The following is a 26880-nucleotide window of genomic DNA, read 5'->3' as shown; positions in this document are numbered from 1 at the left end:
ACCCAGCCAGGGCAGGACGCCAACATTTTATTTGAATCCTTCTGTATTGGTTAGGGTTTTGTTTTCTGATTTGCATAAGTATATTATTTTGGTAATACAATTATTTTTAAAATTAAAAATAACCTATACTGGCTTTTACTTCAAGTGGTAGGACTGCGCTTCCCTAACTATCTTTGAGGAGATAAAATTATTCTACTAATTACAGTTATAAAAGAAATGAAGAGCAGCCCACAGCTCCTTGCAGCATTCATCACTCTGTTAAGAGCATTTAATGTAAGAGTCGGGAGCATGAAAGGCCAGGGCTGTGGGGCCCCACTCAATCCTTAGTCACTAATGTGATTAATATGTGCCTGCAGCTGGAAGCAAACGCCAGTGTCCAAGCCAGAGTAGGAAGGTGGGCAGCTCTGATGTGTACAACCTCGGTTTTAACAGGACCAAACAAGGCTACACATCGACATTCCTTCTTTTTCATCGTTACGGGAAATAGCTTGAACCAGGGTGCAAGACCCGCTAAAAACCAGAGAGCGGGCCTTCCCCTGCATATGGTTGGCCCTCCGTCTGGCTAGGTTTGGCTGCATACAAGGCCAGAAAAATCTCCGAATTATACTGCATAGATCTTGTACTCACATTCATAACCATTCAATAAAAATTATGTTTTTCATAAGGGCCATTCTGAGGTTTTTGGGTTTATTTTTTTAATAGATGAGGGTGTCCGTCAAGTTGGGTCAATGCTAGGGAAAAGCTGACAGGCTTTTTCTAAGATTAAAGGAATAATAAAGAATTGAATAGAATAAACTAAAATAATAGAAGACTAGAATAATAAAATCATCAGTCTCCTTACATTCACCCCAAATCATATGGCTGGGCTGAAGCAAACTGGCCTCTTGTCTGGGCAAGAATGAGGATGGTTTGCTGGTCTCGTTTCTCTTGTTGGACAACAGAAATCAGCAGAGCTGATGTGATTAAAATTACCGATGGAGAAGCTGCAGAGGAAGACGAGGCCTGGGAGACTGTGGTTGCCCAAGGGGCAGGGCTGGGGGCTGTCCCCTCCACTCGAAGCTCAGTGCTTGCTGCTCTTTGACTCCTACTTTATACGGCAGGCTGCTCAGAGGGGCAGGACCAGCCCACTGCTTCTCACCGCTCTCCCGGGCGGGTGGAGCAGGCACGTGTGCCCACTGAATACTCAGGGAACAGCAGCACAGAGTGGTGCAGAACTTACCCAAGGTCACACAGCAAACTCAGGGCTGGGCCAAGACGGTCTTACCCTCTGTCTAGGCCAGAGATTTTCAACCGGGGTGCCACAAGAATTTTTAAAACATGCAATACCTGGCTGTTTAGTCAGGGGCACTGACCTCTTTTCCCTTAGACTGTCAAATTAAAAAAAAAAAAAAATGACAGCAGCCAACACAACAGTAGCCATCTGGTGTGAATGAATCAAAATTATACCTATTTTTTTTTTTGGTCAGATCAGCAAAAACTATAATTTTTGGTGTGCCGCAGAATTTTAGTAATTAGTTTATGTGTGCCCCGAGAGGAAGAAGGTTGAAAATCGCTGGTCTAGAGCCATCCCGTCGTCATAGAACACCGGCACTGTATGCGACTGTAGGAGGGAATTTTAACAAACTCATCCAGAGACTCTGGTTTCGGTCAGGCCCTCCGGTGCTTCCCCAGCACCAAGGCTTCTCCCGCTCCCTTTTGCACGGCGCTGCTTAACAAACCGTGCGCCGGAGAACTGGAGAGTTGGCCGCATTTTGCGTTCAAGAGCCTGTTCGCTTTGTCACTCAGCACGTCATCTATTCAAGGTCTCACGGGATGAATCCATGATTGAGTTTAGATCCAGGAAATGATGTGTCTTTGATGAGTTTATACACTTTCCTCCCACTGGAGAATTCGACTGTTTGGCTCAGCCAGGTTCCGTCCGGACCAGGAGCCTCAGCACCCAGACAGGCGGACCTGGGTTACCGGCTGTCTCCGGGGCCCTGTTCAGGCTCCTTTCCCTTTGATGGTCTTTACTCTGTTGTATCCCTGAATGTCTCATTTTGAGTTTTCTCTTAATGTGTATGGCAGCTGCCCACAATACCCTTGGAATCACTGGGTATTGACTTTGGGTATAAATCATTTAAAAATAGGGATTGGATACAGTTTGCTCTGTGGTGCCCCCCAAATCAAGGAAGGCCCGTAAAGTCACTCCTAACCCTGGCGTCAGGAGAGCAAGGTGGGCCCTGCCTATACTGCGGCCCCCAGACCAGGTGACAGAAACCTTGCGCGCTTGGGGACTGTGTGATTTGACTCACACTCCTGGAATATTTGCTCTGGGTCTGAACATATGGGACAGTCTCTACAATCACACTCTCTAGTGAGGTTTTTGAAATATAATTTTAAGATACCTTCAAATCATCCACATTTTCTCTTTTAAAATGGCAAAAGGTTTATGTGGTCATAGAAATTTGTAGAAATGTGGATGGAATTTATGATATAGAATTTAGTGCTTTGTGTGGCTTCTGTTTCTAGAGCCTGAAGTCTGGCCACTGTTTCATTCTCTGAGTCTGGGGACCTGGGGTTAGACCCTGGGCTCCATGACAAGCCTTGTTTAGGTGACTTTCAAAGAAGCGGGTGGCCTCATTCCTGCTCTCAAGGCTCCTACAGGTTAGTGTGGCTGTTTACACTGGAGACATTTTGCAGAGTGGTTGAACCGTGTCCAAGAATATAACATGAAGTATAGTTAGCGGCGAAAGTGCTGGGGAGGGGAGGCAGCGAGGAACGGTGTGGTGTGACCGAGTCAAATCTCCCTGGAGTGGTGAGTCTTGGCCTGGGGGCTCCAGGGGCGGGACAGGTGTGTTTTGGGGGGAGCAGGGAGGCATATCCCAGGCCTTGGATGACCCCTCTGGAATGTCAACTCCAAGGGCATGGGTTTTATCTGTTTTGTACCTGGCTGATTCCCCAGTGCTTGGCACAGAGCAGATGCTCAATAAATAGTTGCTGAATGGAGGAACGAATAAATGGACTGGGGGACAGCCAAAGTCATTGAAACTGGGAGGTCAAAGAGACTGGTGTGGGCTGGGGAGGAAGGTCACCTTAACAAACGTTGCTGTGGTTATTGTGTGGAAGGCATTACTCCTGGTGCCCCTGGGGGGAAAGACTCAGACTTGCCTCCAGGAGCGTGAGTCCAGCATTGGTGATAACACAGCTGGTGACAGACTGGGGGCAGGGAGGGGAGGGGCTCACCTACCTGAAAGCAGGTGGGTACATCCTCAAGGTCTCTGCGATCACCATGTCCAGGTAGGGCAGGCCTTCCTGGAGGCTGCAGAACTCAGGGGCCACCTGATGGATCGTGACAAAGGGAAAGTGTCAACTTAGAGCAAGCCACACAGCCTTCTGTCTTTTCCATGAACTTTATAGAGACCTGACCTTAGCAAACCCTTAAGTGGAAACCTCACAGAATCAAAAGTTGACAGCTCCCAAAACGCAGTTGGTGAGCACGGCACATATTCTGGGGAGCGGAATACTCCCTCGCATTTGTTTCGTGGTGCTGTGCATAACCGAGGACAAGCAGGCCCAGCAGGGAGCTGCGGGTCTTTGAGAGTCAGTCGTACAGAGATGTTTGGGTATAAACATCATTGGCCTTCATATAACGAGAGCTGACGCGGCAGGCTACGCACTGTACAGACACTGCCCTGTTCAATCGTCCCAGCAAGTCTATCAGTCTCGTAGGTACTCATTGGTCCCTTGTAAAGTTAAAAGACAAATAATGAAATAGCAACAAGAAAAGAAAAGAACAGAAAAAAAGTTTGCAACATCTATAAAGAAAGGGTTAATAGTAGCAAACCCCGAAGAGCTAAGAAGAGAAACTCATTAAGAAAACAGGCGAAGGATATGAAGAGGCAAAACACAGAAAAAGAAATATAAGTTGTAACGATGACTACAAATGAAAACAATGAGAGTCCCTTTGGCACCCGTCGGATTAGGAAAAGTTGGGAAATACCGATGAGATGCTGGGGGTGAAGGCGGACAGATAACAGTGCCCCGTGTGGGGGGACCTGGACATCCATCCCCTGGACAACTTCCACTGGAGCGGCACTGTCCCTCTCTGGCCCTCACCCTGTGACATACATTGAACAAAATGGCACTTTTTGAGGATCTGCTGCTCCGGGTGTGTTCTGGCACAGAGGTCTAAAGATTTTGAGGGGCCACAGCCCACTGTGGGTTTGTGGGGTGGGCCCGTTTGAAAGGAAATGTGTTAAGATAAGCGAAGGGAAATTTGTACTAGAAAATCAAAGTCTTAATTTCTTCTTTCCCTGAGCAAGCTTTCCCTGTGCTTCCAAACTTTTGGCTCAGTTCATACAGGCAGACAGACATCCCCTTGCTCCAGGAGTTCTGCTGTGGCCTAACCTTAGGTGCAGCAGACGGCTTTTAATACATATGGATGCTTGGACCCTGCCCTCCCAGGGATTTGATTGTTGGTCTGCAGTGGGGCCTGGGCCCCATCTCTGTTCTTGAAGACCTTCCACTCCCGGGGTCTAATGTACAGCCAGTAGGGCGAGACCACTGGGTTAGTCTCTCCATCTGTCTGCGACCTGCCCGTGTGATCCTCTTTGCAGGGTGGCGTGGAGGGAGGCTCGGGCCTCCATGTGTTAGTGGGACCCAGGCAAGGCAACGGCATGTATGCCCCTGTCCCGTTTACAGGCCAGTCCACCCACTGGGACCTTGTTTTACCTGCCTGTGTAGTTCTTTCAGGAAAATTGGGGACACAAGGGTTCTGAGCCAATCCTGCCAGCAGAGGGCAGCAAATGTATGGCAAATGGGGACTCCCCAGGAGGCTCGGGGCCCCTACTCAGAATCACAACTTGGACCCAAAAGAACCTTAGGAATCGTGAATCCAGATTCTTCATTATAGAGGCAAGAAATAGGAGACCCAGATAGGAAAGCTTGTGAACCCCAAGTCACACTGATAGATCTTGGAGTAGAAACCCAAGCGTTACTCATTCAGGTCTCCCTCAGTGAGCACCTACTGCGTGCCAGGTGCTGGGCTAGGCACTGGGGATCCAAAATAATTAGGTCTCTGCTCCACAGGGAAATGGACTAATAAGCAAATCATTATACTGCATGCAGGCTTAGGAACGGGAGCCATAGCTCTATTTGGGAGCTCATTTATTAGCTTACTCATTCAACTCATACAGAGTTGGTACATTCTATTGGCCAGGTGCGGTGCTAGGGCGTGGGGGGTGTCACTTTGAGACCCACTGACCCGCCCTGTGGAGCTCACCGTCTATCTCAGAATGCAGGCCAGTGGTGAGGGTTATAGAGTGGAGACCGCGGGAGCTGTGGAAGAACAGACAAGGGACATGCATCCCGGCACTTGGGGATCGCGAGGCTGCTAGGAGGAAGTGACGTGTGGACAGAGATCTTTTCTATGAATAAGAATAGGCCAGTGAAAAGCAGGTGGGCTTGTTTGGATGCTGGTTCAAATAAACCAGCCTAAAAAAAAATGAGTCCATTGCAGGACCTTGACCCCTGAGCAGATATTTGATGTGCTTAGGAAACTATGGCTTTAGCGTGATGGTGGTGTGGTGGTTGTGTTTCAGAAAAGAGCCCTTTTCTTCTAGAGGTACATACCGAAATGTTTCCACATGACATGCTATGATGTCTGGGTTTTTTTTTTTTTTTAAATGGAAGTGGGTCAGTGTGGGAACTTACGTGAAACTTAGAGTGGCCATTAGTTGACACTGGTTGAAGCCGGGTGATGGGTATACACCAGGGGTTGTGCAATTATTCTCCCAGTTTGTATGTGTGGAAGTTTGACTTCCTAACAAGTGAAAATACTAAATAGAAATGCCTATAACCATGCAGGTGGAACGGCCCATCCAGATACTCTGAGACGTGTTCAAGAATTAAAAAGGATTGTGTGGGCCTGGCCAAGTGTGAGAGGGGCCAGATCTTAGATGAAAAACAGCAGCTTTCCAGGCACAGAAGGCAGAGAGGCGTCCCACGCGGGGGCAACCATCTGGGCCGCGTCCGGGGCAGCCAACGCCATGGGGAGGGGTTGTCTAGAAGAGCAGTGGAAGACGTAGTTATGCTATATGGGTGCTACATATTTTTCTTTGCCTTGAAGAAAAAGACTAAGAGATTTAAAAAAATTGGGGGGTGGAGGAGAATTCATTTGAAGTGAAGAGGAGAAGGAAGAGATGCTTAGTCAAGAAAGTACTTTCCCTTGGAGGAGCGGGCTGACCTGTGCAGCCCAAATGTTAACATAGAAGCAGCTTCCTGGCAGGTGGGAGGCTGGGCCCTGGGCTGTGCTATCCTGTCCTGTTACCCTGGGCATGCTAGGGCCCTCTGTCTGTGCTGGTGAGCACCCAGGGGGGTCTGTTTCTCCTGGAGGGTCAGGAGAACTTGAGGGGGTGGGTCTGAGCAGAATATTCTCATGTCAAGCCAGGTAGCACTCTAAGTGTCTTTCAGAAGATAATGTTCAAAAGTGATCCCCGAGGTTCTCCCTGACACCTGTGGCACAGGCCAAATAACTCCAAATTAGAATCGGGAGGACTCGACATCGGCCTGCCCTGCCTCACATGCAACAAGGAAGCCTCTGCAGCCTGTCTCCCTGACCTTGGCCAGGCCTCGCAGCAGTCACCAGGTTCAGCCAGAGGTTCTATCCTGGATCCATCATCCATCAGCCATGGCCTTGGGCCAGTTGCCAAGGCAACATCAACAGGCCACCTGGTGTGTAAGTTGGGGTCAGAACAGTTCCCCACCTGCCCCTCAGGGCCGGTGACGGTGAAAGGTCTCTGGAGACTATAACGTACCCAGCAGGCCGATAATACCTGTGTCTGAGCATATTCAGTAGAAGGGAGCACGGTTCATCATGAGGTCCTCTCTGTGTGTTAAACCTCTCTGTGAGGATGTGTCAGAGGAAAGCAATTCTAAAATCCAGCCAAATTGGCTTCAGCTTATGTCATAAAATAAGTAACGGTGCCCTTAGGAGGTTGAAAATAAATAGTGAATATTAAATATTTACTAATATTTAACATGGGGAAATATTGGTTAAATACTTAATAAGTGTTGGGAAAAATAAAAATGACAAAATAAACAGAATCTTTTCCTTGTGATTTACATTCTTAATCCAGAGTTCCTTCATTTTCAAGGAGACTTTTTCATCTCTTTTTGATTTTCAATGGGCAGAAACTTCTAATTTTATTTCTAAGCTTCTTCATCTCCCTGTCTTTCAGTCATGTAGTTTAGGATCTGTAAAGCAATATTTAAGTGCAAGAAATAGACCTGTGAAGGGAACTTCATGGAAAATCTATGGATAAAGGCTTTAAATAAGAAAGAATATTGCCTTTTCCTATTAATATCGCTTCGCTACATTTAGATTTTTGTGTACCATTTTCTCTACAAGCTAGAAACGTGCACACACGCACACGCGCACACACACACCTGAGTCACTCACACCTACACACCCCCCCATAGGATGTGGAGTATACATGAGAAAAAGAAAATAAAAATGTCACTGCTTTCAAAGAGACTTTTCCTGGAGATTCAGGGACCTAATAGAAAAATTAACACTTTCCTATTTTGCTAAAGGCAATAAAAGTGGGGGCGGCTTCAACTCTGTTCCCCTGAAATAGTAGCAACAGCGGTACAAACAGCATTGAGAAGTGCTCGCCCACGTGTTGCCGGACGCGGTGGTGTATAAAGTGGGCTGAATTATCGCAGCCCCCGCCCTCCAGAAGGCAGGGGACTTGAAGAGACTGCACTCCAGCACGGGGACAGCCCCAGATGAAGAATCAAGATTTCCATTCCCTCTGATTCCCCAGGGGACATAAGACTGTAAGAATGGAACCACTCTGTGGAAAATGTGGTGACTTTGGCTTTGCCCTTTTGCCTACCGACCCAGAAGCAAAGTCCCTCCCCTTGTGACCTGTCTCCAAGGGGAGCCCCGAGTCCCCAGGGTGAGGCCTGGGCGAGTGCCTGGGTTCCTCACTAACTGATTCTCTAAGGCGGGGCTCCGAGGTCCTTCCAGCTCTGACTTTTCGGCTTTGAGATTCCACAGATGTGTCTGAGGGAGCTATTTCAGGCTCGGAGGGCTGGGGGGTGGGAGATAGGGTTTACGAGAGGGTTGATGGGGGAGGTGGGGGGCGGTCTTTCTTTCAACATCACTGGCTTGCCTAGCCAATGTCCAAAAAGTCCTATGTGGTAGTTTAAAGAACTTGGCAGATTTAGATGTAGACATGCATCCATACCTAAGAGAAAGCAACTCGGAAAGTGTATATAGCATCTACTTATACCCAGTTTGAAAGGGAAGAGACGGGACCCACATCCCATAAACAGGAGGCTTATTCCAAGTGCTCTGTACTTTGAGGTCCAGGCCATTGAGGGATTCAGTGAGGAGATGGGATGAAAGAACAGAAACCAGCTTGTGTGTGCACACGCCCGCACACGCCCGCACATGCACACACGCCCGTGTCAGCCCTCACCACCCACAGCCCTGGGTTGAGCTTCATCAGTAGCGCCGAGCCCGCAGGAACTCCTGTCTCCAGAGATCTGTGATAAGAACAGCACTTTGCCTCCTGCCCTTCTCTACTGCCCGCTGAAGGGCTTCCACATCCTTCACACCCCTCGGTCCTCACAACTGCGCTGTGAGGTAGGCGGGGCAGTTTTTGTTGCCTATTTTATCGATGGAGAAAACAGACATTCAGAGAGGCCCGTGGCTTGTCCAAGGTCACACAGCGAGTCTCTAACACAAACAAAAGCACAGCGCAGTGCCTGTTCCCAGAGCAAGCACACCTGTGTGACCAGGGTCCTGATGAAGACACGGAAGATTTCCAGCGCTCGGGAGCACCCCAGCCAGAGCGACCGTTCTCCCGACTTCCCACGTGGAAGGAAACTTTGGCCTTTAAATGACTTTACGTGGATGGAATGCCCAGCGTGTAGGCATTGGCCTCTGTCTTCTCCTGCCAGCATTGTTTCCCTGAGACCCCCCCGTGGTCCGGCGTGGGGCCGCACTGGGTGCGTTCTCATTGCCGCGTGGCAGCTCCAGTCCAGGCCTTTCCACTGCGATGGACGCCTGAGTTGTGCCCAGCTTGGGGGTCATTCTGAGTAAGCCGAACATTCTTGTGTGTGGCTTTGGTGCACCTATGCGCACATTTCTGTTGGGTACGCCCATCCCTAGGACTGGCATTGCTGGGTTCCAAGGGCTGTGAGCGTTGGGCTGCAGTAGACGTTTTGAACGGTTTTGCAAAGTGGTTGCACATACTGCCTAACATTTTCATGACAAATCAGTTGAATAGCAGCTTGTTAACTCCCCAGCCCCCTTTATTTTCTATCACGGTGGCTCCCACTCCTCCTCTCTCTGCCCGGCCCCCTCCAGTGTGCTGAAACCTAACCACCATCTCTATCCCAGGGAAGGGTCGAGAGAAAAATAGTGCATTACTTTGGGAGCTGAGTCATTTATTCCTACAGTGTGTACGGTTGTGTGTATGTGTGGAGGGGGGTGGGAGTGGCAAATAAGGCACATCTAACTACCCAGTTTTAAAGGATTGTCCTAATTATTGGACACAAACATTCATAAGCCTAAAACACATTCAAAAAGCAACTAGAGTTCAGTCTTTGAATTAGCTGCTGTTTTTTAATATTTAGGATTCTGTTCTCTCCATTGCCATCGATCATTCACAGTTGATTGTATATGATGTTTAAAGAAACAAGCCCTTAAGTAAATGCTAGTTCAGTCGCCCAGCCTGCGTTCTCTGCATTTCATCTGCAGAGAGATTCTTTCTGTCCGCTCTCTCAGGTACTCACTGAGCACCTGGCATGCCCTTAGCAGAGTTGGGGGGTTGGGAGCGGGAAGAAGAGGTAAGATACAGCCCTTTACCATACAACCTATTATGTATTTGGGAAGTCATTTACTCGTTCATTCAAAGATTTATTATTATGGTAGGTAATAGGGAGCCAGGGAAGGTTTTTGATGAGTGGAAGTGACACTGAAAATGGTATTTTGTGACCTGACAACGACATGTGGGCTGGGTGGTTGGAAGAACTGGGCGACAAGATAGCACAGACTGTTGCAATAGCCCACACTGGCGTGCTCTGACCACAGCGTCTGCCGTCAGGAGGGGGAAGGGGTTGAAAGACAGAAGCGATGTGAGCGCTGATTCCATCTTGCCTGTTCCCTGCTGATGCCAGGGCCTCACCCTGGAATACTTGACATTAAGGTCTGGATTGGGGTGCGGGAGTCTAGGATGTAGATTCATTGTAATAAGGGAAGGCTTGTCAGGGGAAGGGGGTCTTTGGGGATAAGGGGAGATAGAAGTGGTCCCCAGGTTTCACTCCTGGATGGCTGACCAAAAGACCAAAATGGGATGGGTGGGTGGGGCCTGCCTCCTCCAGGCGGAGCAGCTCTGGCAGGGTTGTGTCGCCCGAGGGGCCCTGGGGGATGGAGGAGTGCTCTCAGGTGGGGGTGGGAGAGAAAGACGTGGTGCTGAGCACTGACCTGTGAGGACTGTCCAGGGAAAGGGGTCAGAGGGACTGGAAAGGAAGGGACCCTGGACAGTGTCGCTGATCTTCTGGACATGTCCAGGGAGATTAAAGACTAGGAAAGGTCAGCTGGGGTACAGAGGCGAGGCCAATGCCAGAGTCAGTGGGGTGGAAGGAGGGGCAGGGAGAGAGGGGATGGAGTAGGGGGTACTGACACTCCCCTCCTAGGGGGCAGGCCGAAAGTAGTCCGGGGAACAGAGCAAACCAAGGGGAGAAGTGAGGGCATTGTCACGTGTCTGAGCAGCAGGCGGGTGACAAAGGGAAAGGACAGTTTCCCCTGTAGTTACTCCTGGCAGAATCAGGCCCAATGGAAAGTCCCAGAGAGAAAGGTTTTGACTCAGAGTAGGGAACGGTTTTCAGATGACTAGAACTTTACAGGGAACTAGGCAGGTTCCATGCCCACTGGAGATTTCCAAAAGCTGTTGTGGAGCGAGGGCTTGGTAGGAGATTTATGAATCCCTCACCAATAGGAGGTGGGCGTGGGTGACTCCATGGTGCCTTCCACATCTGGGATGGAAGGCCGCATCACAACCATCCCCTAGCCTCCCCGGGACAGCCTGCGACATGAACAGATCTGGGGTCACTCTGCCATGCCGAACAAATGTCACAAGTGTCACAGGCACGGGGAGAGTGATCAACTTGCTCTGTTTACCCGCTCTCCCCTACCCCCTTCCCCAGCATTCCTAGCCTCAGGCCTGTGTGCCTGGCGTTGATAACTCAGTCTAAGTAGGATCCCAGGTCACTTACTATTTGGGAAATGGTACACAAAGATAAGAGCTTTAAGCACTGGAATTTATTTTGTATCCACTCAGCCTAAAAGCCACTGCATGTTAAATTTAGAAGGCTCAGGCCAGAGCCCTCCCCACCCTCCGTTTTCCTGCTGCTCCTCAGCGCCCATGCTCGGAACAGCCGTGCTGACCGGGAATCTGAAACGTGTCTGCAAAGCCCAGGAGCTGTTAGCGGCTGCCTGCCTGGATGTTTATAAAAATGTATCATCTGAGGGCCTGGGAGGAAGGGACCATTTCCTCGGAGAGCTGGCTCTGCGAACCATTCATTGCAGCAGCAGCCACGGTGGCAGCAGTAGCCATTGCTCCCCAAATATTTACCCAAACGCCCCTGGGGCAGGGAGGTGCCTCCCCCTCACACTGTGGAGAGCCGGGGTGCCCCCCCAGGGAGGTAACCGCATTTCAGCAGACCACCTTACAATTTATTTACAAAGGTCTCCCTCACGCCTGGGAATCTATAATTGAACAGCTCTCTTTTCTATGTAGGTTAAATCCCCTTGCAACCAACTCCAAGAACCTGCAGAAACCCTTTTGTTGGCTGGGAATGCTGTTGTAGTGAATATTGTCGGAAATAAATGAGCCATTGTCTGGGCAGAGAATTTTCTGGTTAGATAGAGATCTCCACTGTGATACGATTTATTGTAGCAGGGTTTAGGGTTGGTTTTTTTTTTTTTTTTTTTTCCCAAGCTCATTTTAAATTCCCTATTGCCTGGTCAGTCCATTTTTATATCTCAGGGCATAAGTGGGGAGGGCAAGCTAAAAAGACAAGAAAAGAAAAGAAAAACACTCCTTTGCTCAAGAAGGCTGTCTAATGGCCTGCAGTGGAGACGGCTGCCAGATTTTAGCGAATGCCCGGAAGTGAGGTACACCGGATGTAGGGGAGGGTCAGCCAGAGCTCTCGGCCGCCAGGTGACTGGGAGGGCAGAGGCCGGACGGTAGGTAGGAAGGGAAGGAACAGAGACTCAGAAGTTCCATGAGGTCGACATTCCCACATTCAGACCAGGAACCACAGCCCAGAGAGGTCGAGTGACTTGTCCTCACTTTACCACACAGAAATTCCCACCTGTTACTCTTTTTAGGAAAATAATTCCATAAACCAGCTAAGTTTTGAAATATACCCAACCCTAGCTAAGATTAAGTTGAATTAAAAAATTAATCAAAAGTCCAAAGAGCAATTTACTATTTTTCCTTTATATATGTATTTATCTCTCCTCACCTGAGGATGTATTTATTGATTTTTAGAGAGAGAGGACAGAGTGGGCAGAGAGAGAGAGAGACATCGATGAGAGAGAAACATGGATCAGTTGCCTCCCCTGCGCGCCCTGACTGGGGACCAAACCTGCAATCTCGTTATGTGCCCTGACTGGGGATTGAATCCGCGGCCTTTTGTTGTACTACAACCAACTGAGCCACTGGGCCGGCGTCTATTTTTTTTCCTTTATAATGAACTCCTGAGATTTTGAATTTCACTGTCAAAACAGAAGAGCAGAGAGGTAGCATTCGTCCAATCTAGACAGAAGATGGGGTGAGTTAGTAAACCTCACCCAGGTTACGTTACCGCACCTGTAAAATGCGGAGCAATCACAGCTCAGAGGGGTACGGTGAGGATTCCCCGTAAGGTGCCATGTATGTAGGGGTTTTCTTAAGGAGCTCTGTTTGCACTTCTGCCCTGAGACAGGAGCTGGGGAGCCTTAGCATCAAATGTGTTTCTGAGAGTGATGGTTAGAGACCCTATAAGCCCACCGAGCACGGGGTCACCCCAGGAGAGAGAAACAATCATTCTGATGAGAATTTAGAACTCCGTTGGGGCCGCCTTGGGGGAGATACCAGTGACAAGTCCCCACTCCTGTCATTGGAGGACAGTGGAAGATTCTAGGACATAAAACCTGTGGCTGAGCTTTGGGTGGGCCTTGGAGACAGCCTCCACTCTGGCCCCCTCCTGGGTCAAGAATTAGGTCAAGGCCATGTGGCTATAGGCAGACCCAGGTCGGACTGAAGGCAGGTGTACGGGGGGCCCAAGAGCCTGCCTGGGGCCAGACTCTGAGCTGGGGAAGTGGGGAAGGGCTGGTGGACTGGACGCCAGGTTTCTCAAATCCTGTGTCCCCAGGACAGGCTTGTCCTGAGTCACTTGTCTATTAAACTTAAGCCCTCAAGAGGGAATGACGAACCCCCTCCTGGGTAGCCTATGGGGGGATCCGGCCCCCGGGCCCTTCTCAGCAAGCACCCCTCAAAGCCTATCAGTCTATTTCCTTTGGACCCTCCGCCAGAGGCGCCTTTAGGTGGCTTGTCTACCTTCGCATGCCTGTGTGTGGAAACTGCTGCGTTTGCACAGAACTGATAACATCCCTTTACCAAGAACTCAGCATTATGCCTCCCTCTTGTCTTGTCTGATCCTCACAAGACCACATTTTGCACAGGAGGAGTCGGATGTGTCTGGAGCCCAGGCAGGCTGCCCACTGCCACATGGCCAGGCACTGGAGAGCTGAGCCCCACATGGGCCTGTCTCTAGGGCCACTGCTCACCTTCTCCCACCTGACACAGTGTCAACCCTGTTCCTTTCTCTGTAGCTGGTGGCTCTTGGTGAAAGGGATCCCTTAGTGAGAATGGCCTCTGCAACGACAAGCTCAGGACAAGAGGCCCAGAGCAGTGGCTAGTGGGAGCTTCCCCGCGGACGTGGGCCTGTGTGCACACAGAAGCATGTCTCCCTTCCCCGTGGAGCTGGCGGAAGGCATTTGGATAAATAAGAATGAGACTCTCAGGGAGGAAAGTTTCTGTTTTTTGTTTTTAAATTAAATTTGGAGGTGGGAGGGGACTTACTCAATTTCAGTCAACATGCATCTCAGAGCCTTGATGGCCAATTTCTGCTCATAGCAGCTGAGACCCTGCCTTGGTGGCCCAGCCTCTGCCTGCCTGGCACAGGCTGGGCTGCAGGCGCCGGGGGTGAGGGTGGGTGGGCTGCCCAGACAGCAGGGTGGCCACCAGTTGGCCTGCAGGGGATCCCCTCTCTGGAGTGCACTGGCAGACCTTCCCCCTCCTACCCAATGTGGTGCACTGTGCTCCCTGAGGTGGACGTGGAGGGGAGATAAGGGCTGCCCTCCTTCCCACATGTGTCCCCAAAGCCTGCAGGCAGGGGACAGAGGATGACAGGGAGGCTTTCTTGAAGCAAGGCCCACACACTCCATCTTTAGTGGCGTGGGGGTGCTGAGGGCTCCCAGCCAAAGCCTCTCTACTCCTGTCCCCCATCCACTGGGCAAGCTGGGCCCTCAATCCCCCAAGACATTGTGCAGAGGCTTCAGTTAGGGGGGACCCCTTCAGGGGCAGCAGCCATCATCTGGGCAGAGCTGCGTGTGCCCGGGGAGGGGGCTTCACCCCAGTCCTCACCCTGGGCCCCACTCTTGTTAACTTGTTTTTATTAAACCTCTGCTATTGGGCTGCCCGTTAACGTGGGACAAAGCCACAATGGGTGACTTCAGCCACAGGGGGACAAGTCACCACTCCCCAACCCCATGAGAAAGGATCCTCAGTGTACGCCCTTATTTGACTTGTTTGGGGGCTCTCGATAACATATCCTACTGAACAAGAATCCCCTCTGCCCTGCAGGTGCACTTAGCAACCTCGGGGCTTCCCTTGATGTTTGCAAACCGCCTCTTCGGTACTCTGATGATCGTTCTGCTGGGCCGCGGGCCACCCTGTGCGTGGCGGAACCGGCATTGTCCTAGGGGTGGGGTGGACGCGGGCAGCGCACGGCCCTGGAGGCGGACGAGCCCAGCGGACCACTCTCCCCCCACGCAGTGGAGGAACTGTGGGCGCCCTGAGAACCAGAGGCGGCATCGTGGGGGCCACGGAACCTGCCCAGGGTGGGGGTTGCAGGGATCAAAAAGACTTCTTTCCAGAGAAGGTGAGGCTTACGCCGAAGCAATTTTCAGAAGGCATTTGTGTTCTTTCGCACAGAAACAATAAAAGCACTTAAACAAGGTTTTGGAACAAAATTGAAACCAGTTCCGTCACAGCCGCACCATTATTGCTGTTTTATTGGCGTGCGCGCTCTCCGCGGTTTACGCCTCTCTGCCTCACGCCGACCACGCCGCAGCCCATATATCGTGGCAGTGGCACGTGTTAATTACGGCAATTTGTTTTGGCCGCGGATCTTAAGGAATCGTTTGTTTCTTTTGTCTCCCGTGTCTCCTGCTCCCTGTAACGAACAACCTCATTCCGTTTCCCCTGTACTCTCGTGAGGCTTCTCATAGGGATCCAACCATAAGGTGGGGGCAGACGGGCTCCCTGCAGGTGCCAGAGCAACAGGGTCACCCAAGGAGGCCCTCAGGGGCGGGACCAGCCGGCTGGAGGTATTTTTGCAGGATCATAGGTCTGGACAGCCAGGGGTCAAGTCCACATCCATGGGCAGTAGTGGTGGCAGGGAGGGAAGCTTGGGCACCTGGGGACAGAGAAGCAGCCCTGAGCTGGGTGAGGCCAACTGCAGGGCCCTGTTTCCTACCCATCACAGGGTGACAGCAGATGGGCCCCCAGCAGCTCCTGGGGTGACAACCTCCCAGCCTTGCAGGGTCCAGAATAAGAGACCACGGGGGTCAAGCTCAGAGGTGGTGGAGTGACTTCCCAGCAGCCCTGCGGAGGTTGGGCACCCCGGGAGAATGGGTGGGTCATGTGGCGCCTTGGAGGAAACAGGTCAGAGCCCAGCTGCCCCTCTAGCTCCGAGCCCTCCCACCAGCAGGCACAGGCTGTCATTCTGCTGGATGGAGCCGGTGTGGCCTGCCCCTAGAGGTGGCATCCGTGCGTGCGTGTAGGAAAGAAGAGTGTCGTGCTGGGACAAGGCACCCCCGCCACAACCTGGACCCAGCTGCTGCCCTTGCAGAGGGCCTCTGCATCTCCCCTGAGCCAAGGCCCCCCCAGTGAAGGGCAAAGAAGCGGGGTACAGGAGATGTGGGTGCACTGTGGGGACCAGGGAGAGAAAGCTTGGGCTGGGGGCAGGGGCAGAGAGCGGAACCAATGACATCTCTGGAAGAAGGGAAAGTTCCGCAGCCCCATGGACATTTGTTGACCTAGTTTTGTGGGGCAGGCACAGGGTGAGTTTCACTTTATCGCTTCGTTGAATGTTTATTTTATAGATGAGAAGGCAGAGGCTCGGAGGGGTTTTTTTTGGCAGCTCACTGGGCAGAGGGAGGGTGGAGACTGGCAGAAATACGCAGTGTGGATGGCGGGAGTGAAAGCCCGTGCCTGCGCAATTCCAGTGGCCACGACCACGCCAGGCAGAGGCGAACAGGAAAGGAAGCCTTCCTTGCCCTCATTTGAGTGGGTACTCTGATGGCTGAGCGACACTCAGAGGCAGATGCTTCCTACAGGACATAAACCCAGTCGGGAGCACGGAAGTGGGTCCTGCCTGCGACCCTTGCTGGGATCAACCGACAACCTCCGAGTCCTCGAGTCCTCAGATCCAGGTTATTTGAGCATTTTGTTGGTCCCTAGCAGAAGGTAGTGTCCTGAGCAAACGGGACGGCAAAAGAGTGTTTTGTTGGAAGGAAAGGAAGTTAGAGAAAGTTCTGAACTGAAAGGGAGAGAGACCCGGAGGAGCCATGCGGTGGCATCTCAGGAGTGGCCAAGAAGGAACCCCATTTGCGAGAGAAGCAGAATGCACAGGCTGAGACCCTGGGTGGTGCCAAGGCTCGATGGCAGGGCTAGGAGAGACACATGGAAGTGACGTGTGTCTCCCTAAGATTTCTGAGATGACCTGTTGAATGGGAATAATAGGAAGATTTGCAACAACCACAGCAGAATAAGAATGAGTGTCTCTGGAGTGCCGCTAGCTGCCAGGCTCTGGGCTTCCATACGTTATCCCAGTTCACCTGCCCCGGCTTCACAGAGCAGATGCGGTTACTATCCCCTTCTAACGGATTAGGAAACTGAGGCTCAGGGCCCCATGGGTGGGAGAGGGGTTCAGGTTGGCTTTGAGCTGGGGAGACTGAGCCACAGCCTGTGCTCTCGGCCGGCAGCCTGGCTCCATCTAGGGCGGGGTAAAGGTAAAATCGGCGAAGGGGCTGCAGGACCTGCAAAATGCCGTCGGTGAGTCCTGCCATGAGCGTCCTTGCTTCGCACCACCCCGAAGTGGTGGGTTGTGGCTCCTCTGTGCTGACCCCCGGGGAGTTGGCAGAGAACCACTTTCAGTGCCGGGGGCTCAGGCAGGAACCAACTGGTGAGTTTGTTCCATGGGATGGAAGGAGGGAGCCCAGTGCCATTCTTTTTGTAAATTGAGTGACCACTGAGCTGATGAAAATATTGGAAGGAGCCACTGAATTTAGTAGAGAGAGCAGGGGAAGAAGCATGGCATTCCGGGAAATTGCTCTAGAAGCCACGTATTTCTCTGGAAATTGTCTCTCACAACCAGAGAAGAAACGATCTGTGGAGCGGCTGCCCGTGGAGAGGATCTGGAGGGTGGAAACTGAGTGATTGTGAGATGCCTGGAAGTCTTACGGGGGGTCCAACCTTCTGATGTCTCTGGGCCACACTGGAAGGAGGAGAGTTGTCTTGGGCCACACAGTAAATACACAAACACTAATGAGAACTGATGAGCAAAAAACCCCCAAAAAACGGTTTTAGGTAAATTTACGATTTTGTGTTGGGCCGCATTCATGGCCATGTTGGGGTGCATTCGGCCCATGGGCCGTGGCCAGCACGCCCCTTTGCTTTGAAAGCATTTTACAAGTGTATTTGAGAAAAATCTACAAAACAGGAAGCTGGCTCTTGGATTGATGTCTTTTTCCCGCCGGTGTACTTGTTTGCAGGCGTCTCAGCTCAGTAGCCCCCTGTCCTGATAACACAGCAGGAGAGTTAGAGCAGGAACACTTGAGTTCTGGATTTGCTGGGTGACCCTGAGAAAGATACCTAGCCTCACTGAGCCTATCTTTTCACTGTACGAGGGAATATTTGTAATAGGTACTCTACCAACTTGATAGATTAGGGAGAATAATGGTAATGAATACTAGTTTCTGTTATTACGTTTTTCTTATGTCCCTGACAGTGCCCATCCAGGAGAGGAAATGGGGAAGGGTGCCCGGTATGGACTTACCGAGGTGCCAGTGTACTGAGACAAGGCCCTGGGCGGGGGGAGGTGAGACGCTGAAGATCAGAGAGTAATTACCAAGACGGCTTAACCTCAAAGTGGCCATAAGTCAAGTGGATGCCCTAAGTAATGATATACTCAGTTTAGATCGGAAATTATGGAAATCTTGGAAATTATAGAAAAATATGAACTGGTAAAATGGTATAGAAGTAAAACAATTATGTAAAATAAAATTAAAAAATATGGATCCCAGAATGTGTATTATAATTAGGAGACCGGGAGAATGGACAGTAGGAAGTGTGGCCAAGTGAAGGCAAAAGCCTGGCTGGGGAATTGGGAGACTGAAGTTTCATCCCCAGTTTGGCTCCAGATTAGTGAAAGGGGTTTGGAAAGTCTCCTAACTGATCTGATGTGCTTCCTTACTTGTAAAGCGGATTTAAAAAAACCTCCTCTTTCACTTTCCTGAGATGTAATGAAGGATTGGGTCAAAAAAGTTAGAAAATCAGGGCTCTACCATCCCCGGTGCTGCCTGCCTCAGTTTCCCCCTTCTCACTGGTGCCTCCACAATCTGATTCCTTTGACTCCGCCTAAAGGTACCGAGGGCCCCCGCAGCTGGTGCCCTTCCCTGAACAACAGCCCCTCTCCCTGCCAGCAAAGAGCCAGCAGGCTTACAGTGTTTATTACGGAAAAACAGAATTGCCAGATTTATCAAACAGTAGTGCCGTCATTCAGCCAAATGTGAACTTCGGCCATGCAGTGAATCACTTTTTAGTATAAGTATGTCCCAAATATTGCATGAGATGCACTTACACTAAAAAAATAATTCACCATTTATCAGAAATTCAAATTTACCCAGACAACTGTATTTTACATGGCAGCCCTAGGTAAGTAATAAATAAACGGCAGACTGGAGGGAAAGTTTCTGAAACTTAAGATTTTTAAGTGCCCCAAACTACAAAACTTTGTGCTTTAATATGATCATAAATTAACAGCTGTATTATAGTATGCAAATTTATGTTAAGTTATTCACTATCTGTCATCACGCTCCAATAAAAATTGTATATATGACATTTAGAAAAAAAATGACATCTTCTGATAAGAGTTTTGCTCTGCATTTTGGTGGCGCTGATTACCTCTGGCTCACCCGAATGCCGCAGCCAAGATGCGCAGAGCCAGGGTCTTTGTGAGTGACCTACTGAATTACTTATGGTCTGTCTAGAATTCTCGAGAACAATCCCAGTGAGTGGTCCGGGGTTGCTTTCCTCCATTTTAATGCCTTTCAGGAGAAACACAGCTTGGCGGTGAAATAACGGGAGAAGACACCCCTGCCTTTCATTCAGAAGTTGGCAGTTTCCCACCAACAAAAACTGCGTAGCGAGGGTTAGCTTGACTGGATAAGCGAGACGGGGATCATTTGATTTTTATTCTCTGTGCCTTTCCGTTTCTTGGTGATTGTACACAAAGGGAAAAAAAAACCCACTTTCTACTGTTTCTTTGCTATATAGCATAGCTGTAGAAATGTCCGCCAGTTGGCTAATTTAATATTCAGAGCATAATAGAGATAGATGGTTTATCTTCAGGCTGATGTGCTTAATTTTTTAACTGATGACTGTCATTCTCCTAGCGGCTCCTGGTGCACCACCAGTTTTGTGTTTGTTTTTAGCGTTTATGATTTTTTTTTTAATTGTGGAATCCTGTTTGTGGCAGAAATGCCAGTGTCTGCTCGGGGAGGGAGGGGTAAAATCTTGTTAAGGGCATGTTACATCCCCAAAGTGGTCCTGAGAGCAGAGGCGTTGAGGAGGACAGGGGGCCAGATGGCCGTAAGGAATCTTTGAAGAATGCCAGGCCAGGGGAAGACAGGCCGTGTGCAGCAGAAATTGCAGGGAAGAAGGCAGGTGAGGCCAATGCAAGGACAAAAGGACTCTTTGTTCATCCAGAAGAGAAAATACAGACGTGGAGGGAGGAGCCAAAGTGGTGTGCTGGGGTGCACTGTGCCTGCATCCCCACCACAGATGCAGGGCCGGGGCCAGGGGCACACTGTCTACACTCGGTCTTCCCGGAGTGGGGGACAGGCTGTTAGAGCACGGGCCTGGGGGTCCAGTAACCACACCCCGCTAGCCTCAGAATGTCCTTTGCCTCAGATTCCTCACCTGCAAAATAAAGGCATTAGACGGCATGCTTTCTAACTTTCTTCTAACTTTAGCTTTTATGCATTCATTCATTCAGCTGACATGGAACACCTACTATGTGCCCGATGCGATGACAAAGAGAAACATACAATCATGGTGTGAACAGCCGAGCTTGTCTAGGGGTCACCGGGCAGAAGCGTGTCACCCCGCCTAAGGGGAGGGGAAAGGGGGTGGATAGAATAGGAAACTCCTTCTAAGGTTGCTGACTTGACTTTCTCAAAATGACTAAGGAAGGCAAAGTCCAAGAGGAAAAATCTGTTGCTTTCTTGGTCACTAGTTGTCCCAGCTAAGGAGGAAGAGGCCTCTGATGACATGGACAACTAGGAGGATCTGATTTCTGGAAGTTTCTGTCCAAGGTGGAGCACCTGTTGGAATGGCTTAAACCCGAGGCTCACTTCTCACTCCACTCTCAAATCCATGTGGAAAGGAATGAACCAATCAGGAAAAGCCCGTCTTGCATCTTCACAGGCTTTGAAGTTTGATGTGGGAAATGAGATGGGGAGGCATGGGGGATGTTTTCATCCCTTATTTTAGCTGTAGAAAAGAAAGGCAAGTACGTGGACATTTCCCAGGCCACTGTTCAGATGCCAGCAGTGGACAGGGTTTGTCCCTCTACATTCTGGCCTGCCTCACCGGAAAGCTCACGCAGCCTGAGAAGGATCTTGTCAGGACACCCACAGACCTTGTTAAGTGAGCAAAATTTTGAGGGACAGGGAGAACAATGCTACTAGGTACAGCGAGAGATGACAGGTTTAACATATAAATTATTCCCCAGGGAAGAAACTGTCTGCCTGAAACCCGAGAGACAGATGAATAGAGAAATTCCCGATATGTTGCATTTTATAGAGAAAAATTTTTTTACATGGAAATAGTGATAGAATTTGATTTTAAGACACCCAAGGGCAGACAAGGGAATATAAATTTGTCAAATGTTGAGGCAAAAGGAACAGTGTATTTCTGGCTTCAATTTCTTTCTTTCTTTCCGTTGCTATGGACTTTGATGTTGTTTGATCTGTTTGTGGGCTGTTGAAGTAAATTAATTTAGTTTTCTATGGTAAACACACATCTCGACCTACTAGTATTTCTTAGTTTCTCATAGCTGGTGATATAAGTAAAAATGCCATTTATCCCAACAATGTTCTTAGGTACCTAGTGGCATAGGACAGGGAGAGGACACTTGAGACTGGAGTTAAAAATGACTCTGGGAACTTCCCAACACCTTGACAGAGCCCTGGCTCTCACGGTGCTAACACGTGTCATGAGTGTGTCTAAATGTGTGCTAACCCACTTTGGACACTGGCCGTGCTCATGGACCTATGACCACGGACCTCGCGGTCATTCCCAAGGTAACGCCAAGGAACGCTGAGACTTGTGGACCTGTGTTCAAATGTAGATTCTGCTCCCGACTGAGCCAGTCACTTAATCACTGAGTTTCAATTGCCTGACCTTTCAAATGGGGGGAAATGCCAACGTGCTCGTTAGAATTCGCTCAGCACCAGACACAATGAATAGTAATTCTTCTTCTTAGTATTTCCCTCATAATCATTACCGATATTCGTTGATATTGAATACTCGATTACACAGAATCACTCCTTGAGAAAAACAAGTAGGAAACAGGTGTTTCTGTCACAGAACTTAATGTAGCCGACACAGGCAGCAGAGAGTTAAAACTGGCCCCTGGCCACGGGCTGAGAACTGAGAAGATGGGCAATACCCCTTGAAATTGCAGAAGGGACAGGCAGTGAATTGTTCCAGAAACAAAGCCACTGAATGTGTGTGTGTGTGTGTTTTGGAAGTTGAGACTTTTCCAGTAGATGCTTCTAGGAGATTTCTAATCTGCATAATATTCTTGGTTAGTAGGACCTGTTTCTTTATAGAGTTAGGTCCTATTTATTTAACGCATAAAAATTATGATGACTAATTATGGTGCCCCATAAATGTTTATGGTTACGATGATGGTGGTGGTGACCGCTATCATTAGCATCTTTCAGGTCTATAAATCACTAATTTGCAGCCAGGCTGGGGAACCATTAAATGAGCTTTTCAGAAAAAGGAGAGAGGATGAGGGAGGGAGGGAGGAAAAGAGGAAGGGAAAGCAGAGAGACAGAGAGACCCCCAGAGTTCTGAGATAACATGCGGCCTGGGAGGGGACTGGGCTAGGCATCTGTCATCCTGTCTACGAGATGGAGAAATAGCCCCTCCGGCTCCTGGACATGGGGCACAGAGCAGATGACCTCTTGGATTCAGCATGGTCTGTGTCTGAGGACCGTAATTCTAAGGGCAGTGCCCTGGAGGGCCTTGCCCGGCCTTCGGCTCCTGGCTCTTTATGGGCTGGATCCGAACCGCAGCACTGTCGCAGAAAACCCACTGCTTCCTGGTGACTCGGGGAGTGACTTCTCTACAAAGCAAAAAGCGGCTCCAGGGATCATGCTGCCTGTTTATAGAGTTCACTGCCTTGCCCAGTGCGGTCGGCACATACACCTCCTGGGAGTATGGCCCGGTTCTTCCCCTGCCCGCACCTTACAATCACCTGGGGCTTTTAAAGAAGTGCGGTGTAGGGCCTCACTGCTGGTCTGCTAGATCCAAATCTCCGGCGGTGGATCCCAGGCATCTGCTGTTTGTACATGTTCAGCATAAGGCTGCTCTTGGGCCTTGATTTGCATGCGGGTCCCTGGACTGGGTGGCCATGGGGATAGGAGAAGGAGCTGTTAGAAGGGCTCTAGTTGCCCAAAGTCAGAGTCTGCCTAGAAATCGACTGGGGTCTATTCTACAACCTCGGCCCTCTTCAGCTGGAGACTTGGGAACTGCGGGAGGGCAGGCCACCCTGCCGTGCAGACCTGACAGGGGTTGGCGGGGGAGCAGTGGTGTAGCAGAGGTATCAGGAATCAGGCCTGAAGAGTGTCCTGTTGGGAGGGAGGGCAAGTGGCCCCTTGGCAGTGTCAGGATGCAAAGCTGCTCCCTGGCTCCCACTGTGTCCCAAGGACTTTCCTGAACTGAGATGCAAATGGCTCTCAGCAGCAGCTAAGGAACAGCTGGCCCCAGGCAGGGGAGTATCAGACCCGAGTCCAGAGGAGACCCAGGGAGAGAGCAGCAGTGACGAGCAGAGGGAGTGCCAGGCTGGCCACTAGGCTGCAGGACAAATGGCTCAGAGCCCTGTTTCCTGTTCTCTTCCATAGAACACAATGCAAGTGAACAACCACAAGGAAATGCAATGCGTGAAAAATTCCTGGGGTGTGGAGCCCAAAGAGAAAGCCTGGGCTGGCTGGAGAACCTCTCTGGTGAATGAGACAAGATCAGCTTCACAGAAAAAGTGCTGAGACGCGAGTCTGTGGAGGTAGAAAGTGGCCCTGGGGCAAGACGTCTCTGTCTCAGGAATGTTCCAGGGATGGAGGGCATCAGGCATGAAGCTGCCCGCAAGCTCTTGATCTTGCCCTGTGTGGGCTACGAAGAAAGAGAGTCCATGAACTTGGAGAATGGACCGTGCAAATGTCATACAGTGAGGGGAAAACCCACCATACATCTAGGAACACGTTATCCTTCAGGCCGAGAGCTGGGACCAGTCAAAGGTGGTGCCAGCAAATGGATCTGAGGGGGGTGTGTGCCCCCATCTGCCTGGACAGTTGGCACTTCCTCAATGCCGTAAAAGTGCTGTGCCAGTGTGGCTTCAGGCCCGCACGGCAGCAGGCAGCCTGGAAGCCCCCTTTATGGAAGTGCTGAACTGGCAGTGACCTGCCTGGCAGGCAGGACACTACAGCATGGAGGGACAGCTTCAGTGTCCGTGAGTCACTGAATGTTGAGATGACGTTGAAAAGAACAGCGACTAAGTGGTTGGGAGATGTGCGCTCCAGTCCAGGACAGACCCCTCCCTGGTGAATAACCTTTGGCACATTATCTTCTCAAAGGCTCCATGGTGGTTGGTCTTTTGTGTTAACTTGCTTAGGCCATCGTACCCCGTTATTAATCAGATGCGAACCTCGGTGTTGTGGTGACGGTCCTCTGTAGCTGTGGTTGACATCTACAACGGGTTGACTTGAAATGATGGAGAACACCTTTGGTGATGTGGATGAACCTCATCCAATCAGCGGAAGGCTTCAAGAGCAAAGTCTAAGATGTCTTGAAGAAGAGGACAGTCTTCCTCAAGACGGCAGCATCGAATCCTGCCTGAGCCACCAGCCTGCTGGCCTGCCCTGCAGATTCTGGACCTGCCAGCCCCACCATCAAATGAGTCAGTTCCTTAAAACCCCTCTCTCTCCTGTGGGTCCTGCTTGTCTTGGAGCTCCCTGACTGTGCAGCCTCTCTTCCCTCACTGATTAACTGGGGACAGTGACAGCTCCTGCTTCATAAAGTTCCAGTGAGCATCCAGCGAACACTTACATGGAAAGCACTTAGCTTTGGGCCTGGCATGCAGACTCCCAGGGGTCATTATCACTGCCAGCAGAGAAGTCTAGTCCATCCCTTCCATTCACAGATAAGGAAACTGAGGCACAGAGAGGGGGTGACCGTAGCACGTGTGCCCAGAATTGTACGTGGATTCACTCACCTAATCCTCATGATGATATTATGGGCTATATATTCACGTCCCCATTTTACAGATAGGAACACTGAGGAGCAAAGACAATGCCAATCATCCTTGTCACACTGACAGTGAGTGGCGGCTCAGTGCCTCCATGTCGCTATTGGAAGGGCTGGGACCGGCACGCAGGTCTCGAGCCCCCTCTTTTTGGGCACAGTGCTCCTTGGTCAGAGAGGTAGAGGTTTTGTCCAAGTGTGATCAGGACCCGCTCCCTCGGTGACAGCTTCATGACTCCGCTACCAGCCGGGTAGTGAGTGCCTGGCTCCATGGAGGGGTGAGAACCACCCCCCAAGGATGGGGACCCCAAACATAGTGGGTGACGAGGCCAGCATACCTCACTGTGCCACTTCATGAAAAAGTTCCTTCTTGTTCCAGAGTCACCCCTCGACCAAGACCTCCCTTCTCAGCCACTTGCACTAGTTTCTCTTGGAGTTGAACTTCTCCCATTTAGCTAAGGAGGTGAGGAGTTTATCCTCTTCCTTCTAGCCTTAAATTGCTAATTAAAATGTCTTTGAGACTAAGCCCGTTGCCAAAGGAGCCTGGGTGGCTTTCTAAAGCTCCTTGTTCCTAACCAGAGGGAAGTTGATCCTCTTCTTATCTTTTAATAAGGATTTCTTTTTGCGGGGTATCCGTTTTATGCTTCCTACTGCTCTGGCCCCAGCCTGGTCCCAGCAGGGGGAGGCCAGTGGAGTTTAATTACATTCCTTCTATAGGGAACATTCAAGGAATGAGGCTTTGAAAAACAACTTATCCTACCAAAAAGGGGGGGGATCAAATTAAGCGATTGAGAAACAGGCATTGCCTCTTGTGTCCTGGAGACCCAATCTCAATATTTAAATTTTAAAGACAGAATTCTAAGTGCTTAACTTTATAAACCGCACACATTGCAATTCACAGGGGAGTCCACTCTCCTTTCTGATCTGGAATATTCATATGCCTGGCCTCACAGCCTCATGTGGTTGATATTTTCACATGTACTGTATTCAGCTATAACACACACACACACCCAACACAAATCGTAACCTTGCCCCACAGTCCTGGGGCAAAATAGATTTACCAGGAAACTCAGAGTAAGTTGAATGTCTGGACCACAAGCAAACATTTTAGAAACGTCCCTTATTCTTTACTGACTTTCCAATTTTCCTCCTCCGTCTGTCTCTGAGATGCCCAGTGACGGGCTGTTAGTGAGGGTGGAAGTAGCTGCTCCGCTCCCCTGCCCCCTGCCTCAGGCAGAAGCTATTAATCGGCTGACTGTTAGTAGATAAGTCCCGCAAACAGAGGAGTAGACAAGGGTGAGTAGGTGGGCAATGAGCGAGGACATACTTCAACTGATGTAGGAAGACCTTTATCAAGGATAATGGAGGGACCATTAGGTAGTGAGTTCCCTGTTCCTGGGGGCATTCAAGCAGAGTGGCATGATCTTGCAGATACCTGTCCTCGATGGGAGACTGGTCTCCAAGGTCCCTTCAGAGCCCAAGGGCCCTGGTTCCTTCCTTTCCTTGGTGTGACCCGTCTGGGCATGAACTTGTGTGTGTGTGTGAAGTGGCCCACGGGAGTCCTATGGGAGCACAATTGTAGGATTGTAGGGACTGCTGAGTGAAGGGCCTGCACTTGCCTTTGTGACCCTGGCAGTGGCCTTCTCTGACTCCCGTCTGCCTGGATGCAGTAACCACGTGTTTTCTCCCAGGCGGTTCCCCGTTCCTCCCCACCTGCAGTGTGCTTTCAGGTAATCTCTTC

General features: G+C 50.3%; 1 protein-coding gene across 2 annotated transcripts in view; it reads right to left on the bottom strand.

Moving 5' to 3' along the window:
- TBXAS1 (thromboxane A synthase 1) overlaps positions 1-26880 on the bottom strand; it is a 142503-nt gene that overhangs the window by 5122 nt on the left and 110501 nt on the right. For both annotated transcript variants that reach the window (XM_024555130.3, XM_045191188.2), the window contains exon 10: positions 3230-3321. In XM_024555130.3, coding sequence (XP_024410898.2) covers positions 3230-3321 — 92 coding nt within the window. The remainder of the gene's footprint in view (positions 1-3229; positions 3322-26880) is intronic.

This window comes from Desmodus rotundus, chromosome 6 (genome assembly GCF_022682495.2).
Source record: "Desmodus rotundus isolate HL8 chromosome 6, HLdesRot8A.1, whole genome shotgun sequence".
Taxonomy (NCBI): domain Eukaryota; kingdom Metazoa; phylum Chordata; class Mammalia; order Chiroptera; family Phyllostomidae; genus Desmodus; species Desmodus rotundus.
Note: the sequence above shows the minus strand (reverse complement) of the source record. Positions and strands in the feature narration are given on the sequence as shown.